The sequence below is a fragment of the Belonocnema kinseyi genome, chromosome 6, assembly GCF_010883055.1.
Source record: "Belonocnema kinseyi isolate 2016_QV_RU_SX_M_011 chromosome 6, B_treatae_v1, whole genome shotgun sequence".
In the NCBI taxonomy this organism is placed as follows: Eukaryota; Metazoa; Arthropoda; class Insecta; order Hymenoptera; family Cynipidae; genus Belonocnema; species Belonocnema kinseyi.
The window spans coordinates 68709419-68728860 of record NC_046662.1 but is presented as its reverse complement, the minus strand read 5'-3'; the positions used below and the strand labels follow the sequence as shown (position 1 = coordinate 68728860).

At 29.3% G+C, this 19442-nt stretch overlaps 1 protein-coding gene across 1 annotated transcript in view; it reads left to right on the top strand.

Moving 5' to 3' along the window:
• The window catches only part of LOC117174640 (cilia- and flagella-associated protein 53-like), a 55587-nt gene extending 48764 nt beyond the window's left edge, over positions 1-6823 (top strand). The window contains exon 6 of the mRNA XM_033363916.1: positions 6255-6823. Within this exon, the coding sequence (XP_033219807.1) occupies positions 6255-6767 (513 nt within the window). The 3' untranslated portion in view covers positions 6768-6823. The remainder of the gene's footprint in view (positions 1-6254) is intronic.
• The last annotated feature ends 12619 nt before the right edge of the window (positions 6824-19442 follow it).

The window sequence follows — 19442 nt, the reverse complement described above, 5'->3', positions numbered from 1 at the left end:
CTTAATTGAGTGATTCGTTAACAAAATAGAATCATTCAAATAGCACTGATCGAGCGCGTGAGAGGTGATAATTATTATCACCTCTCACGCGCTCGATCAGTGTAATTTAATTCAAAAAACGACTCTTGTTTATTAGTTTTTTTTTATAACTTTGTGAACAAATGTTCTTACTTTAACTTACTAGAAATTGTTTCTTTTTAGATATTACTTTAACTTAAGACCGGTTTTAATTATTACTGAAAAGTTAGACAAAAAAAGTTTAAATTTGGTTATTGAAACGCAGATGCACAAAACTTCGACAACCTCCATGCAATCTCCACCTGACTTTCTGCGCATGATTTAAAATGAATTTGGTCCATAATTTAAAAATATGTCTTTTTTCATTCAAGGCTACATACGCAATGAAACCAGTAACTTTATCAGCAACTTTCTCACTTAAAATGAGTTATTCTTGGCTAATCAGGTTTTTTATTCAAGCTTAAATTGAATAGAAATCGATTGATTAAAATTGAAGGCTATTGAATTCTTTTCTCCTCACTTGTAGTTTACTGCTCGAAATAATTTTTCTTAGGACGAAACTTGTAAAAAGTTGAGGAGTAATCTTAGAATATTTTAGGGAGGTTTCAAGAAGATTCGATCATCAGGAAAGTTTGAAATGTGTTCGGTGCTGCGTTCGAGGAGTTAGGAAACCCCTATCCCTCTTTAAGGTCTACCCACTTTCTGAACTCACATTATGCAATAACGCGCGCAATATAGATGGAAATGGCAGTCGTTTTATTCGTTAATCGACAATCATCAATCGGATTTACGTCTGCGTTTATGACGCGTAAATTGAGAATTTGAAATTTCATTTCCATCAATATGTTTCTCTAATTGACGACAATCAAAAAGATTGAAATCCTTAGCTTATACTAATTTTTATCAATAAAAATGTCCATTTTTATTAGAAACACAAAATTTTGTTATCACTACACAAATTTAAGCAATGCTACATTAGGGAAATTTAAATTAACCAGATTTAATCAAATTTAACATTTAATAAGCGAATTATTAAAAAATGGTGGGTTTTTAATAGCTTAATTTAAGGATCCTAGTTTTAGATGGGTTTGATTTTTTTTACAGTAATAACATTTTTTAATAAAAAAATGTATCCAATTACTTTCAATGGAAATCGATACTAGATTATATGATACTTTTTAACAATGTTGTATATATGTGATTTTTATCTATAATATCAATTAAAAATTATAGCTTTAAATGTGAAATTATAAAACAGTTTAATTGTTAAGGCCTTGAAATTAAATTTTTTTGCTTTAAACTTACATTGGAAAATATTTGCTTTGAAACTTTGTACTTTTTGATGGTTTCCTACTTGAATATTCATAATTTTGAATACCAAATTTTTCATAATTTTATATAAAAAGCCTTTATAATAAGTTTTATATGATTGTTTGCACCATTTTAAGTTCAAAGTATTTGTAATTACATAATTTCTAATTAAATGCTTTTGATATAAATTAAAATTTTTTAAAATATAGTTATTTTTATTTTAAAATGTTCCAAAATGTCAAAAATTTTAAGTGGAACTTAAAAAATAATTCTAAATTGAAAGGTCTAAGATTGTGCAATTTAGAAACTGAAATTATATGCAGGAATCATATTTTGTATTGTTTTTATCATTTCTAATTTTTTACATTTAAAATTACTTTTCAATTTTTGTTATAAAACATTCAATGTTGTAGGTCTATAATAGAAAATATTTTTATTTTAAAAGTGAGAAAATTTGTCTAATCTTAATAAAATTTGATAAGCTTGCAGTTTATTTTGCAGTTTCAAATTTAATGGTACCGGATAAAAGATTATTTAAGTTCAGTACATTTTTGGTTAAATTATTCTTTTTTAAAAAATGACAATCTGTAAACACTTTAAATTAGAAATGATACAATTTAAACTACTTTATTATGAAGTTCTACAGTTTTAACATTTTAATGTGAAATTTTTGAATTTTAAGAGGTTCTGATTAAAAATATTTCAATTTTGTACGGATTTAATTTCAAATTTAGTAAAAATAAAAAGCTTTTATTCACAAATTATATAAATCTATTTTCATTTCATTTGAAATATTTTCCTGTTTGATCAATTTTACCTTTATTAGAATTCTTTGATTTGGAATGTTTCCAATTAAAATTCGTTAAATATATATTTTTAAACTTTAAATTTATTGGATTCGAAATTAATAATTGATCATTATTGTTGTAAATTTATTTTAATTTAATAGTAAATAGTTCGTTAAATAATTAATTTTAGTGATTGCGACCAGAGGTGGAAAAGATTTGTTTTCAAAATACCAATGCTACAAATTTGAAGTTACTTTTTAAGGCGGAATTCAAATGTTGCACCTTTAAGTTCTTTAAATTCAGAATTTTAGAAATTGTATCATTTCAAAAATGAAATAAATAGTATAAAAAATTTCTGGAACTTTTTGGGTGTTTTAATCTTTATTTCTTAAGTTTTCAAAGCAGTAAAGTTGAATGTATATAAAGGGTGCTGATTGCTCTTCGTCTAGGTTTGGAACAAAGTTCTGAGGAATTTCTCAGCGCCCTAACGCTTTCTATTCCAACTTGATACTTCACTCTAATGGGCACGAAAAGCTTCAAATTCCTGCACAGCCTGAGAAATTGAAAGTGATCCCATTCAGATAACTTTTCACAAAGGCTTTGTTGAAAGACAAGTTTGAAGCTTTATGTAAGTTCCGAGAATCGGTAATGCATTTTATAGAGTAATCAAATTAACAGTATTATTCTAATATTGTTAGGAACTTTCCTGTAATCAGGAACATTATTTTAGTGAGCAATTTATGTAATATGATGTCGCGTGTACTTTCTTTAAAAAAATACCCAATTTTTTCAAATATCGCTGAAGAGTTTTATATCAATCTCGGTGTTTTAAAAATAGTTGATTTTATATATAGAAACTATAATGTTTGTTAGCACGTTATCTTTGATGAATGTATGTTTTTTATGAAGAAATATTGTTTTTAAATGTTAATTTTCACGTTAGTTCCTTTTCCCAGAAAATTCCCAAATGCTAGCCTTGGAGTAATATTTGACCTGTTTAGTTTACGAAAAATTCTGTAATACTATTGAGTGCCATGAATTTTAAAAAATTTTATTCGAAGTGTTTAAAAAGAAAATTTCTTGATCTAAAAAAAAAACAAGAATTTTCGTGAATTGTTCTTGTAATCCAAACATCGCGAAAAGGGTACCTCACGCGTGAGTTAAACAGGAAAGACTTCCTTTTTGAAATTTCTTTTTGTGTTTTGTGTGAAATACCACATTCGAATCAGAAAAGAAATGTTGAGGACATAATGTGCCTGAAAAAATGGTTTCTTAGTCTATTAAGACGTTAATGAATCTATTATTATCTTTCCATTATCACCCCCTCCCCCCTCTAACTGATAATATACATTTATCCCCTTTACTTCTTTGCTCTCGCCGCTTACACCCCAATCTTCCATCTAACCACATCCCCACATCCCTCCCTTCTACGCTCCTCCCCACCACTTCACCTAATTCCCCTCTCCTGCTACCCACTCATATTTCCCTTCCCATACTCGCCCTTCTACACTTCTCCTAAATTATATCTCACCATCCTACTTCCCTAATCATACCAGCGCTCATAAGGCACGTATCCTCATATTGCTGCTTATCCCCCTCTGTCACCACTTATTCAACTTCCCTCTCTTCTTCCGCTTCCATTATTTTCCCACTTCTCCTAATTCCCCCCTCTGTCCACTTCCCATAATTGCAAGCGATTTTCTTACTTCCCCTCTCCTTCTACTTTCTATACGTCCACTGCGCTTTTAAATTGGAAAAACTTCTTCCTGTAAACTTTTTTTTTCTATTTTGTGTGAAATACCAAATTCAAATAAGAAAAGGAAAAGGTAAGGCACCATCAGCTTACAAACACGGACTTAGTAGCCTATTCGACCGTTAAAACATTTGATAATATCTCCCCTATAGCACTCCCCATTTATCGTCTCTTGTATCCTATCGTCTCCTACCCGGTCGTACCCTATCCGATCATATTCTATCCAATCATATCCGTCCACCCCCTGCACTTACCTCCACTCGCTGCTCACACCCTTATGTCCCTTACCATTTTCCTACTTTCCTCGCTTCCACGCTTCTCTCCATTACTTCACCTACTTCCTCTCCTCTGATTCCCTCCGAATAATTCCACTCCTATAATTCTCCTATAATTCCACCTCACCATCACACTTTTCCACCTATGCTAGTATTTATAAGCTACGTGTCCCTTTAGTTCTCTTCACCTCTCATATTTCTGCTTCTCCCCCTACATAACTACTCCTGATTTCGTACTCCGACTTTCTGATTTGAGCATCCACCATTTCTTCCTCTCCCATCCCTGCTCTTATTATTTTCCTATTTCTCCTAATTCCCCCCTTTTCCCACTTCCAATAATAATGTCTATCGCTCTTTCTACTTGCCCTCTTTTTTAACTTTCTGTACCAGCGATGTGCTTGTAAAGAGTTAAAACTTCTTCATGTAAAACTTGTCTTTTTGTTTCTTGTGTGAAATACTACATTTGAATCAGAAATCGAAAAGTTAAGGCACCATCCACCTACATACACGGGCTTTGTAGCGTATTAAAGAGTTAATGAATCTGTTCATATCTCCTCTATATCACTCCTCCCTCTATCCTATCCTGTCCTATCCAGTTCTATCCTATTTGTTCATAACCTATCCGATCATATTATTTCATCCCCTTAACTCCTTTCCCATCACTTCTTCCACTTTTTCACCCTTGCTAACCTTCTCATACATTCCCACCTATTCCTTCCATACTTCCTCTTCTATGATTTCACCATTTTATCCTACTCTTCCTCCCATACTAGTGATCCTGAGCACTCTATATTCATACTTCCCGTCAACCACTAATCTGGCTCTCCTTCCTCCTGGCTCCTACTCCTCATTCCCTACACCGTCTTCGTGATTTTCGCTATAGTCACTTATTCCTCTCCCCGCCCTTGCTTTTCTCTTCTCATTTTCTGTACTTCTCCGAATTCCCATCTATGCCCACCTCCCATTCCCCCTCACCGGTCCACTACTTCCCCATAATTTATATAATATCTGACCTGAGCTATGAGAACTTCTATCCGGAGCTATGAAACCTTAAGAAGTAAAAACCGGATAGCGCCGGGTTAAAAAATTTTTTTATGCCACAGGCACGATTTCACCCCTTTTGATGCTAATGAAGCGTAGCTTAAGCTCTAATTTTTATTGTCCGGGGAGCAAAAAGTACTTTTTACACCCTAGCGAGAGAAAAGTGACGTCACAGGTGCATAATGAAAATTATATACCTATGAACCGGCATTTCATGATAATCAGCCCACTCAACGTGAAAACTGTAAGGAAATTTAATTGCAGATAATAGAATTTTCGGTAATGTAGGGAAAGTTACCGTGTATAATTGATCAAATGATAGTAAATTACCAAAAATGTTCGGAAACTTACAGACATTTTTAAATTGAATTTTGGGTAATTTTTCTGAATTTATCATGAATTACCTGTAATATTACTATAAATTACCAAAAAAATGTCACACGTTTTCGGAAATTTATAAAAAAATTGAGAATAAATTTTTTGATAATTAATGGAAAGTTTCCTTATTTACTTGTAAAACTTCCATAAGTGACCAAAAATTGCCATAAATATCCGCAAATTTACATACATTCATAGGTTAAATTTTGTGGAATTCGTGTTAAATTATCATTAATTACCAGTAACAGGACCACAAATTATCTAAGAGCTTGATAAATTCTTAGAAATGTATGAGAATTTTTTAAATTGAATTTTGGAGACTTTATGATGGATTATCATATTTACCTGTAAAATTATCATAATTTACCATAAATTACCATAACTTACAATAAGTTACTGTAAATTTCCATAAATATCCTCAAATTTATAGGTATTTTTAAATTGAATTTTGTGTGGAATTTATGGTAAGCTACTAAAAATCTTCTTTTAAATTACAGTAAATCATGCTTCCTCAATTCGAAATCTAATATGGGTTGCAATTATGATTGTATTTTGAGAAATGTCTGAAATCATCAATTTGTTAGACTCATCGAAATAATCCCTCTTCTCTCCTTAGGGGCATAATATACCCATAATTTTGAAAAAATACGTAATATGAGATTTCAATAGATGATTTTTCTTCCTTTATAGGAATTCCGAGAGCAAGCAGCAAAACGAAATATCGAAATTGAAGAAATCGTACGAAAGTATGAGAAAGAAGCTCAAGAGATGCGAGACCGAGCAAAGAAGGAGCGAAACGAAATTCGAGCTCGTGAAATTCAAAAAGTCCTGGAGATTAGAAAGAAGCAGTTACAGGAAAAGGAAGAAGACCAAAAAAAGGAGAAAGAACAAATAGAACGAGAACGAGATCTTTCCTTGAAACAGCTCGAACTGGACGCTAGGTTGATGGATTACGATCGAAAATGCAAGAAGGAAGCAGCTTTGCGATACCAAAAGGATCTTATCGATCAGCAACGTTATGTAAAAAGTTTGAGATTCCGAGAAAACGAGGAAGCCGATGAAATGTATCGAAGATGTCTCCAAAGGGAGGAAGAATACCAAAAGCTCACGGAGGACTTAATAAATTCTTCAGATATTCTTGCACCTCATGCTTTCAAAGTTCTCGTCGGCGAATCCCCATGTCGAGATAAACCGAGGTCCTAGATATATAAATAAACAGCTTCGATCAAATTGTATTTTTAATTTTTAATTTCTAATTTATATAATCGTGAAACATAACTTTAAGAAATACAAGTGCTTTTTCTACACAATTTATTTCAAATTGATCATATACATTAATCGTGCATTATTTCAGCCATTTTCAATGCCTTTGAAGCGGGGCTTAGGTTTTACTTTTTAGGCCCTAGGGAGTAAAAAGAAACGCCAGAGGTGAATAATGAAAATTAGGAAGCAATCAGCTGATCGCGTTGATAGATTGGACCAATTTGAAGAAGTAAATTACCATAAATTATAGTCAAATTACGATAAATTGCCAAAAGTTTGCCGTCAAGTATTAAAAAAAGTAAAAAAAAATTCTAAAACACACATATTTAATAAGCATAATTATTGGAAAAAGTTTTATTTTTTATAAATATCTTTTTCATAGTAATTCTAGAGAGTGGAGATTTTTCCTGAAATTTTTAATTTTTGCTCAACTTTTCACTCAAGATGAGGTAATATTAGTTCAAAATAAAAAATCACTGTTTAAAGAATGAATTATTCTTTCGAATAACAGTACCTTTAAATTGTGCTAGAAAGTTGCAGCTTTTTCTGCAATAGTGAAGCTTTTGTCCACTTTTTCCTAGAGGGAGGTAAGATTAATGAATTTTAATAAAAGAAATTTTTAAATAATAATACTCATTTTAACAAATTATCATTGTGTATAAATATCTTCTCCTACAGTAATGCTAGATAGTTGCGTTTTTTTCTAAAAGCTTTAACTTTTTGTCCACTTTTAACTCAGTGAGGTAATAATTCATTTAAGTTGAGAATAATAATTGTTTAAAAAATGTATTATTTTTTATAAATATCTTTATTTAGATAATTTCTAGAATCTTGCAGGTTTTTTCTTAAATTTGTGAGTTTATTTTAGCTTTTTATTTATAAGCAAATAATAAATTAACAACAGAGAGAATAATTTTTTAAATAATCTCTTACTTTATTCAAAGATATTTTTCTAAAATATAACAGATATTTGATTTACTCTTTGAATGTTCAGTATAGATTATATTAAATTTAAAGCATTAATATAAGAAAAGATAGTTATAAATAGTATTTAATTGTTTATACATTTATATTGGTTGAATAGTATTAATGGTTACCTTGTTCTAAATAGAAAGTTGTCAAAAAGTTGCATATTTCAGAAGAAACTGCTACCATCTAGAATTGCTATGTGGGAAGATATTTCGAGACAATCATAATTTTTTTTAAATAAGAACGGTTAGGAACTTTGCCCTCGATAGTACGTTCATTTAAAGTTTTGTACATTATATTTAATACTTTTATATCAAATGTATTAATTAATTTGTTTATTTTCAATGTTATTTTTTATGATTTAATATAAAAATACGCATCTTAGCGTGAAGAAGTTTGAAGCAAATTTGTAGATATAATTTAGGTAAAAAGTGTTGTTAAATACAATTTTATTAAAGCTTGTGTCCTGTTTCCAAAATTTTTTTTTTTTTAATTTTTAGTATATTGTCAGAACAAGAGTTTCTGACAAATTTTTTGATCTTGTTGGTATTATTAAAATATTTATCTATCTTTTTTCCTGAGCAACTTTTGTCTAACATTTTTTTCGCACTTGGTGTTATTTTTCAAAAAATTTAATTTTTCTACCTTTAATGTCAGTTTCACAACTAAAATAAAAAGTACTTATGCTAATAAAATAAAAATTCATTACAAATTAATAGCTCTTTGTTGGAAGAGAAAATTTTGTCTATTTATTTTTTTTCATAGATTGAGTCCTTTGTCCAAAAGTTTAATATCTTAATTTTTGATTTTCTTTTTTATAATTCAAACCGAAATCACGGGTTTCATAAATAAATAATTAATGAAAAATTTTAAGCTATTTTTTGGTGAGAAACTTTTGTCTAATTATTATTTTCATAGCTGGTGCCGTTTCTAAAAATTTTATTATATATTTTTACCGTAGTTTTTAAGAAATAAAACAAAAAGTACGCACCATAAGAAAAATGATCCATAATGAATTTGCATATCTTTTTGGGACCATCATTTTTGTAAATTCATCTTTCTTTATCTCGCATAGGTAAAAAGTTGTTATAATAAACTAGTAGGGATTTAAAAAAGCAAAATTGTTCTTCTGTTGTCTTTTTTCATATCTAACATTGAATTCCTTTAAATGTTCATCATCATCTTTTTTGTATTTTGAAAAAACTATAACTCTGTTAATTTTTCTTCTATCGAAAAAAAGTCATGGTATTCACTGTTCGAATGTGTAAGAACTAAGAATAGTCGTACATGGAAATTTCAAATTTGAAAATGCTCTTTTGGAATTTTTATTCGTAATATCTGGCTAACGAACTTGACCTTTAGTTTTTTATGCTTAAGATGTGTACTGAAGGACAGCTTAATAGATTAATTTTTTCGAAACCGTTCTTATATAGAGATTTGAGTGCATCTACCTCTTTTTTTTTGTAAAAATGACTAAGAGAAAGACCAACTTTGCAAGGATAACTATAACTAAAAACTATTTCGTTTCGAAAATTAATTTATTCGTCACTTTATTCATTTCTGTGTTACTTCATTTTTAATTAAAATTAGTTTACATTTTATTGATATAACTCGTACGGTTTCTATTTACATCTATTGAGTAAATTTTCCAACCATACTTTGACCTATATTAAAAGTACCATTAAAACAAGAAATGTAAACGGGAAACCAGAGTTAATTACTCATTTCTAATATGTGATAATTAACTTGCCATTAATTCAGTAAATAGTCTCTAATTTGCCAGGAAAGTAATTAAAATACAAGCCAACTTCCCTTATCAATTTCTGATTTCAGTAAAAGACATTTTTTATCATCACATTTCCGTTTTCATTCACGACTTCTGCAATTAATTAACTTCTAGAACAATTATGTTGAGCCTTTATTTACGGGAAACCTAAAGCAGAATGAAAAGTCAACCGCAGATGAAACATTGTTCGGATGTACTGCGTGCGGTTGAGGGCTGACAATAAATATTTGACTAAATGATTATATGGGACTGGGATATATGATCAGGACTTGCATGTAGTCCACATTTTCTAGTTGAAATTTGAAATTTGTCATAAATCAAGTAATCGAATAGATTTTGGAGATTTAAATTGAAATCACACCTTAAAGATGACATACCACGCGCCTAAAGTGAACAATAATTTCCCGCTGTTTTCTCTGAACTGGATGACTTTTTCTAGTCAAATCTTTCACTCCTCAATTCAGCATTCCAGTATCCCGGGAGCCTCGAGTGGCAGAATTTCCACTGTGGTTCTATTCTTAAATTGAACATTGAAATTTTAATCAATGTTTAAAGTTGGAAAAAGTTGACATTCAAACGAAAAAAGATTCCCTCCTTTTTCTCGGAATCTAATAATATTTTTCAATCAAAACTTCCACGCCTCCACTGTCGTATCTCTTGAGAAAGTTAATTCTATCTTTCTTAATTTTAAATTCGACTTTTTAGGAACACTGTAATTACAAAATAGTCCAAATGGGGATGCACCCTTTGGTGCGCTACTATCCGAACTTCTTTTTTAAATTAAAAATCGTACATCATAAACGTCTGAAATCTTTGAAGGTTTCCACATTGAAATAAATATTTCATGAAAGGGATGGGCTTACATATGTAAAGGCTTTATATCTGAAAAGCTATCAAGTGTCGAAGCCTTTGAATTAAAAATGATAGACATAGAAGGATCAAAATTTTAATTTTGTAAAATTTAACAGAATAGAAAATCAAAGGAATTGGTTTAAAATTCTAAAGACTTGGACTTGAAAAGGTATTTGTTAAAAATTTTAAACAATAGATTTCATTTCTCTGTTGACCGTATCTCGAAAGGCAAACGGACAATGGCCATGAAATTTAGAAACATTGTTATGACCTACTAGTACCGATTTAGAAAGTTTAAAAAATATGTTTAAGTCTTTTACTATGAGACAAAATTTCTTGATACTAGAAATACATCGGTACTTTTTTGATACATTTGTTCGTGCCTCCAAGACGCCCCGAATTACCTATTGTTGGACATTTTATGATCCACTAGTACCGATTTAAGAAGTTTTAGAAAAAGTTTAATTCTGTTACTACGAGAAAAAATTTCTTGATACTAGGAATACGGTACATTTTTTATATTAAAAATACAATGATGCTATATCTATTTTCTTGTTATCATTTTTGAGTCGCATCGATTAAGCTATTGTTGAATCTTTTATGCCCTGCTAGCACCGATATATGGAGTTATCAGAAACAAGTATAATTTATTGCATAGTATTCCATTTTTTGGAATAAAATATTTTCAATTTTTCCCTCATGTTTTAAAAATATTAATCTAAACAAAAAGGATCTTAGTAACTACTTCAGAGAAAAATTTATTTAATATGATCCAGATAGAAATTTTTAAGACTATTTTAAATATCTCGTTCTATTTCAGAAAACTAAATCCACAAAAAAGAATAAGACTTTTGAAAACATTATTTTCTCTAATTTTTGATATTATTTATTCATAACAAAACCCAAGATAACAAAACAAAACAAAATTTGTTTCTGGATAAAAGTTAGAAAATTGCGAAAAAACTGCGAGAATCTATAATTAATATAAGAGAAAATAGTTATATAGAATAATAATTTGCCTAGTTAATTATTTTTCTTAAATTGCATTAACTACTAGCTCCCTCTAATTGCAAAATTCTAACCACTCCAAGTGGAAAAAAAGTTTTAAATATCAGGAAAAAACCGCAACCTTTTAGAATTATTTCAAGAAAACATTGTTTTTAATAATTTTACGTTGCTTATACAATTATTTTTGTCAACTTTAACTAATTATTTCCTCGAACTAACTGAAAAGATAAAAGAAAGTGAAAAAATTTAAAAAAAAAAACAGCGAGTTTTCAACTCTATTATAAGGAAAAAGTGCTAGTAAATCCCTTTAGTTTTGTGCAATTATTGGAAATTCCTTGAAGTTTCTGGCAACCCCAACAAAATTCCTCGACATCCTTCGAAACATTTGAATTTTTCTGAACTTCTTAGAAATATTTTTAAATTATTTAAAACCTTTAAAGTCGTTTGAAAATTTTTTTCCTTCATACTAGTGGAAACTTTTGAAATCCGTGGAAATTCCTTCGAATAAAATTTAATCAATTCTTTTAAGCTCTACAGAAATTTGTTGAAACCCATTACCATCTCTTGAAATATTTGAAAATCATTAGTAGAAGTCATTGGAAATCCCTTTGACATAAATTAAATTATGAAACTCATGCAGTAAAGTTCTCTGAAAAATACCCGTTTAATTCCCTAGATATCTTTGAAATCCCTTGCAATCTTTGACCATTTAATAAAATCCTTTAAATATTGTGAAGTTCCTTGAACTATAAGAATAACTTAAAATCACTTACATTTTTTTAAACCTCTAGAAAGCCCTTGCAATGACGAAATATTTAAATATTCGGAAATCCTACAAAATTCTTTAAAATATCTTAAATTTTTTGGAAATCGTTAAGATGCGATAAAATAAGTAGAAAAAATTAAAAAACCCTTGAAAATAATAATTTAATTAGGAACCTGAAGTTTGTAGAAATCGGTGGAAATTCCTTGAAATCTGCAAAATCTCTTAATTCCTTTAAATACTTGGAAGTACAAAAATCTCTTAAATTTTGAATTTTTTTTTAAATTCTTTAAAATTCCATGACGTCTTTCCAAATCGTAAAAAATTCTTTGACATTCCTTAAAAAATTTGAAATCTCTCTAGATTCTTGGAATCTTTAAAAATGATTTAAAATCAATTGAAATTTTTTTATTTTCTTCATACCCCTGTCAATTTTTAAGCTTCATAGAAATGACTTGAATTACAATCAAATTAATTCTCTGAAATAGCGGCGAAATTCCTTGAAACCCCTTAAATTATTTTTAAGTTTTCTTAAATCATAAAAATTCATTTAAATATAAGCGAAAATCATTTAAAATTTATTAAATATAAATCAAATCTATTCTTTAGAGTTTTTAAAAAATCCGCTCAAATCCCTAGATATATTCGAAATTCCTTGAAATCCAGGGAGATTTAAGGAAATCCTTAAAATCATGTGAAGTTCTTTAAAATATCAGAATACCTTAAAATCGCTAGAAGTAGACAAATGATGTATTTTCTTTCAAGCTAATCTTAAAATCTTTGATAATCCTACAAAATTCGTTGAAGTCTATTGAAATCCGTTGGAATGCCGTACAATCTGTTAAAATGTTTAGAAATCGTAAAAATCTATTAAAATAAGTAGTAATCATTTAAAATCCATTTTTTAAAATGACTTTCAACCAAAAGTTTTTGTAATTATGTTGAATCGCTTAGAAAAGCTACAATTTTTTTTATACATATCGTGAAATTGTTTAATTTTCTATTGAAGTATTTGCAATATGTTAATTTTTTGGTAATCTGTAAAAATCATTGAAAATTGAAAAATTCTATAAAATCCATTGAATTTTATTTGCACTCCTATTCGGAAAAAAACAAATAAATCCTTCTTTTGTATTTTCTCAATGTTTTGGGTAAATTCATGGAATATTTCAATCTATCTTATTTCCATACTGATCGCGAAAAATTATAAGAAATTAATTATACGAACATCACTATAGACTTCTACGAAATCCCCTATATTATTTGTTTATAATGGAGTACTACAAGTGATTTTAAAAGATTGCTTGGGATTGTAGAAGATTGCATGAAATTGAAGATTTTATTAAATGTCTTTCAGTGTCTTTAAATATTAAAAAAATTATGAAAACCTTTTAAATTGTTGAAAGCAAGTTTTTAAAAACTAAAACTTTCATTCTACATACATATTTTTTTGTTAGTAATAATAAATTATGCATAAAAACTGCAGTTATGAAATAGCTGTATAAAAAAGTGGGTCACGTTTAATAAAGCCGGGGAGACGAGCTTTAATATTTAGAGGGTATCAATATTTTTCCAACATGGGAATAAAAAGTGCAAAAGTGGCAGAATGTGGAGCAAATTTTAGTGCGCTTAAAATTCAGCATATCCGTAGATTCCATACTCGTAATCTTCTGATACCCTTTCGCGTTTTAGATTTGCTCAGCACAAATACGCCGGCACGAGTTTCACGACTTTCAGTTTTATCCGGTTATTTGAATATCGAATCTGAGTACCTGGGTAATAAATCAGGGTAATCCTGGTATACTCGAAAAGCACGTGCAGGAGCTATTCTACTGCATAGTGAATAGGTATAAACTTTGGAAAATAGCATTTACGCATTTTCTTGCACCTGAAACTGATTTATGGTTTGTTTGTTTTTAAATATCTTACTATCTTTTGCATGCATTCATAAAAAGAAGAACTGAAGTGATCTTGTTGATCTAGAAAGTTATGTAGATATCGAATGAAATCAAAATACTGAGTTGTGAAATTTCAGCTACTTAATTAATTAATTTATTGTTATGTTTTAGACTGTATTTACTTGCGTGATATTTTCAGATTGCTTGACTCTGACTCAGAAAGATCTTTATACATTTTTTAATTATGACCCATTTCATATACCTACGTACGAAGCAAAAAATAAATCTTTAAATTAATGTTTTAGACTTAAAAAGGTTTTTCAAGTTATAAAGAGCTATTGCAAATAATAATTAGTGTATTTTAATTCTTTATTTCTTAAATCGCAAAGTTTAAAAAAGGTTTTTACCTGAAGGATGGTATTTAAATCATTTTTATGGATGAGCAGAATATTATATTTGTTGTTGTTTTTTTTTTAAATTAGTTTTATTAGTCAGATGGTGCTCGAATAAGGTAGTGCTATATTTTTTTGCTTTTGATTTATTTTTTAACCAGTTTTATATGGTCCCGTTTACATAAAATCTAATAGTGTACAATTAGAAGAATTTCGTGAGAATCTGATATATGTGGGGATGTGGATTAACTGTACAATTTTGATCGTAAATTGGGACAAAAGTTTAGAATAATATGGAATAGATGTGGATACATTAAAATTGGATTAGTTCAACCTGGAACAAAAAGGGATAGGTTTAGAATAAATTGGGAAAGATGTTTAAAAAATTAAAAATTTTATGCCCTAAACACCTAACCCTGTTATGTTAAATTCTAGAAACTTCTATCTCAGTTACTTCTAAACCTATCTCTTTTTGTCAAATTTTATTGTATACTAATTTTATTTTATTTGCATTTCTTTGAAAACAATTTTTTTACCATAAATTAGGACAAATAATGATAAGCCGAGGTAGACTTTCAGTAGGTAGGGCTCTACATTAAGAACTTAAGATAAGTTTAAAATTATTTAAGATAGAAATACATAAATTTAGACGACCTTGAAGTTTGCCACAGATATAGATTTCAAAGTTGTTTAATTAATTTAAAAAAACTAAGAGTCACATAAAAAAATAAAAACACATATAGATTCGTGTCGGAAATATCTCGATGTGCTTTTTTTTGTTTTTTTGTATAAATAATTTTTAAAACAATTACGCCATTTGTTATCTTTCTGCAAATGCTATAAACAAAGTATGCATCGGTAGAAAATCCAAGTGCACTAATGCATTCCTGTCAAAAAAATCTAGATGTGCATTTTCTTTGTTTTTTTGTAAACTCATTTTTTAACAGTTAGAGCATTTGTTGTTCAGCGCTCTCTTGCTCCGTGCGCGTAGATATGGATTTCAAAGTTGTGTAATTAATTAAAAAAAACTAAGGGTGTTATCACAAAAAATTAAAAACACCTCTGGATTCGTCTCGGAAATATCTCGGTGTGCATTTTTTGTTTTTTATTTAAACAATTTTTTAAACAATTACACCATTTGCTTTTTGAGAGGAATGCATTAGTGCACTTGGTTTTTCGATCCGATGCATACTTTGTTTATAACAATTTCAGAAAGATAACAAATGGCGTAATTGTTTAAAAAATATTTAAACAAAAAAAAACAAAAAATGCACACCGAGATATTTCCGAGGCGAATCCAGAGGTGTTTTTACTTTTTCGAAGTGACTCTTAGTTTTTTTAAAATTAATTACCCAACTTTGAAATCCATATCTGTGGCAAACTTCAACGTCGTAAATTTAGAATGCTTGGAAGTTGCTGTGGGTTTAGGAAGATAGATTCAGAATAGTTTAAATTATAAAGGAATAAAGTGAGATAGGTTTATAATATTGCAAAACAGGAAGGATGAACTCAGACAGATTAAGAGACAATGCACATGGTTTATCATAATGTTAAAACAGAAATTGATAGGCCGAAAATAAACTGTGACATATATCGTTAGGTTGAATTCGGTTTATCACAAATTGGGATAGAAATTGATAAAATATATATGTAAAATAATATATGTAGTTGGAGAGAGATGGAATAAACTGGGACAGAAATGAAAAGAGGTAAATAAGTTTTATCACAAATTTGAACGGGAATAAATAAAACAAGATATATTTAAAAGATTTCATGATAGAAATCGATAAAGTTTGATATGTTCAAAATAAGGTGAAAGTAGATACAATCAGATTTTGAATAAATTTCAAAAGAAATTGATCAAATTCTCCAGTTTTATAATAAAATATAAAAGAAATAGATAAACACTAGAAAATAAAGATGATAATGTAGATTTATAATCCATTTGAAAAGGAACGGATAAAAAAAAGATAGGGTTCGTATATTTTAGGACAGAAATGTATAGTTTAAAATAAATTGTAACAGATGCCCGTGTAGGAACCCAATCAGGGATCCGGCCGGGAACCTGCTAAAAACGTTACGGTAAATTGGTTGGGTCTCGGCTTCAATACCGGCCGGGATGCGGCCGGTTTACCGGCCAAAAAGCGATTAAGAAATGTTGCTTCAGGTGAGAAATTGTTAACTTGTTTTGTCTTTTAAGGCTCATCGTAAATATTACGGTGAAATTCAAAAGTCAAATCAAGTGAACTGATCTAATAAATCTTTAAATTATAATTTTCAAATAATAATTCATCTAGCATCCATAATTACGTCTTTGATAATATCACGGCTCTTAAAAAATCTGTAATTTCTACAAAAACATTAACCTGACCAGTGCCTAGCCGCCTACGGACCATATAATATAACCATGAAACCCAGCCAGGGGTAGCCCGGCCGGGTTCCGACCAGAAACCTTGTTGTATTAGGGCCAACCGCGGAAATTTCTACACGGGTGTTTATAAGGGTGATCTTTATTTTTTGATATTGGTTTCTTTTTGGTCGAACCCCATCCCTCCATTTTGTTTTAATGACGGAATCCTCTGGTTCTATAGAATTACGATCTTCAGACCACGTTAAAAAAATGTGCCTTCAAGAAAACATTTTTTTTTAATTTACAAAATGGCGGATCCATACATTTGAACAGAAATTAGAATTTCCACAATTAATAAGAAAATATCGTCAAATCCTCACAAGCGGCAGCTTTATTTATTAGATAGAACTTGACAGCAATTAAAATTCAAAATTTTGAAAAATTAAAGATGGATGCTCCAATTTTTTTTTAAATTTAATTATTTATTTGTTTCTCGGTGACAACTTTTCACGTGTCAATATAGAAGATTACGTTATTGCAAAGAGATATTTTTCGTGACACATGAAAGTAGAAATTTTCAAGAATTCAAAATGCCGCTTTATGAAACACTCAAAAAATCGAATTTTCTATGCTTTTCATCCCAAAAACTTCAAATTTTGTATCGTTAGAAGTAGATCTCTAAATTTTCACTAAAATACAAATGGTGCCTCATTAGTATTTTCTAAAAGTTGCATAATTTTTACAAATTTAAACACAATATGAAACACATTTTCAAAAAGGATTAAAGGATTCATAACATTTTTAAATATTTTTGAAGTTTGAAAGGTCAGCAAGTAAAACAACAAAAAAATCAAACTTTTACGACTATTCGGGTAAAAGTGTTTAAATTTTAAGAAGAAAAATAATTCCCAGTACACTGCAGCTTTACAAACTTTTCAAGCAAGTGGTTTTGCGAATCACTTAATCCTTTTCGACCATTTATTTTATATTTTGTTTAAATTTGTAAAAATCACGTAACTTCTGAAAGTAGTTCTGATGCGCTATTTTTACTTTAGTGAAAATTTTGAGATCTACTTCCGACCATACACTTTGTAACAATACAATTGATTTTTCTTCAAGAGTTGTAGATCTTTGAACGAAAGGCATATAAAATACAAGTTTTTGAGTGTTTCATGACGCGCCATTTAGAATTTTTCAAAATTTTGACTTTCATGCATTACGACATATGTTTCTTTACAATAATATAGCCTTTTATATTGACAACTGAAAAGCTGTCACGTATAACCAAAAAAATAATTAATTTAAACAAAGTTTGGGCGTCCATCTTTAATTTTTTCCAAATCATGAATTTTAAGTGCTATCACGTGCTTTCCAACAAATAAATATGGCTATATGGTTGTATTATTATATGGTTTAGATGTTGGTAAAAAGTTATATAGTTAAGAATGTTTCAAAATAAAAATGGGTATAATAAGGTAATTGTATAATAAACGGGGAAACATGTGGACAAACACAAATAGGCTTATTAAATACAGAGATGAAAATGGAATAAGCTGAGATGAATGTGTTTCGACTGGGATAGGCTAATCATGAATTGGAAAAGGATTGGATCAAGTAAGAGAGATTTAAAATAGATAAGGATATAAACAGATAAAGATTATAGATATGTTCGGAATAGTTAAGGATAGAAATGAATAGGTTTTTAATAAACTGGGATTTGGAAGGACTAAAAAAAGTTTATCATAATTTTGGACAGAAATATAATAAGTAAATGAAACTAAAAATAGTTTAGAAATTAGATGGATGTTAATTCAGATAAGGAATTATTTTGGACCATTTTTTAACCTAAATCAATATTACCCTGGGAAATAAAGAATTGATATAATCAGTTAAGTCTAGAATAGAATAAGACTATCATAGGTAGAATCATATTTGGAATAAATTTCAACCCAAATGGGTCAAATCCTATAGGTATATAATACAATCGACCCGAGACGAAAGAACGAAGAAAAGTTCGGATTTAAAAAAAATTCTATTAAATTTTGTATCTCTACTGATGACATTGAATGAAAATGAAATATATTGAGAACACAAATTTTTCACCTTCTTTTCAAAATGATAATTTAAAATTGTAAATTGTCCTAATCACAAATTTCAAAGGAAATCCAAATTAATTTAGAGCTTGTTGATGCTAAAGTTAAAATCCCGCATAATCAACGCGGTACAATTTTATCATTAATCTTGCAATCCACTGTTGTACATTTGGTTTCAGCATGACTAAAGCCAAAATAAGGTTTATAATATTTTAGCGAAAAAGAATCAAGTCAGACAGATTTCGCCACATTAAAATTGTTTTATCACAATCTGGGACAGTAATTAATCAAATAAGATCAAATTTTAATAGTTGAAGATCAATTGGGGAGTTCTTGACAAGAAGGCGACAGGCGCTCGAGAACGAGTAAAAGTATTGTCCAGGCTGTGATGTCAGGTATCAAAAGTGAAATTCAAAATTTAAAAAAACCAAAAATATAGTTAGATAGCTCTTCAAAAATGAACCTGAGTCTCTATTTACAGTTTTTCTCTCGGGCTGCAAATTT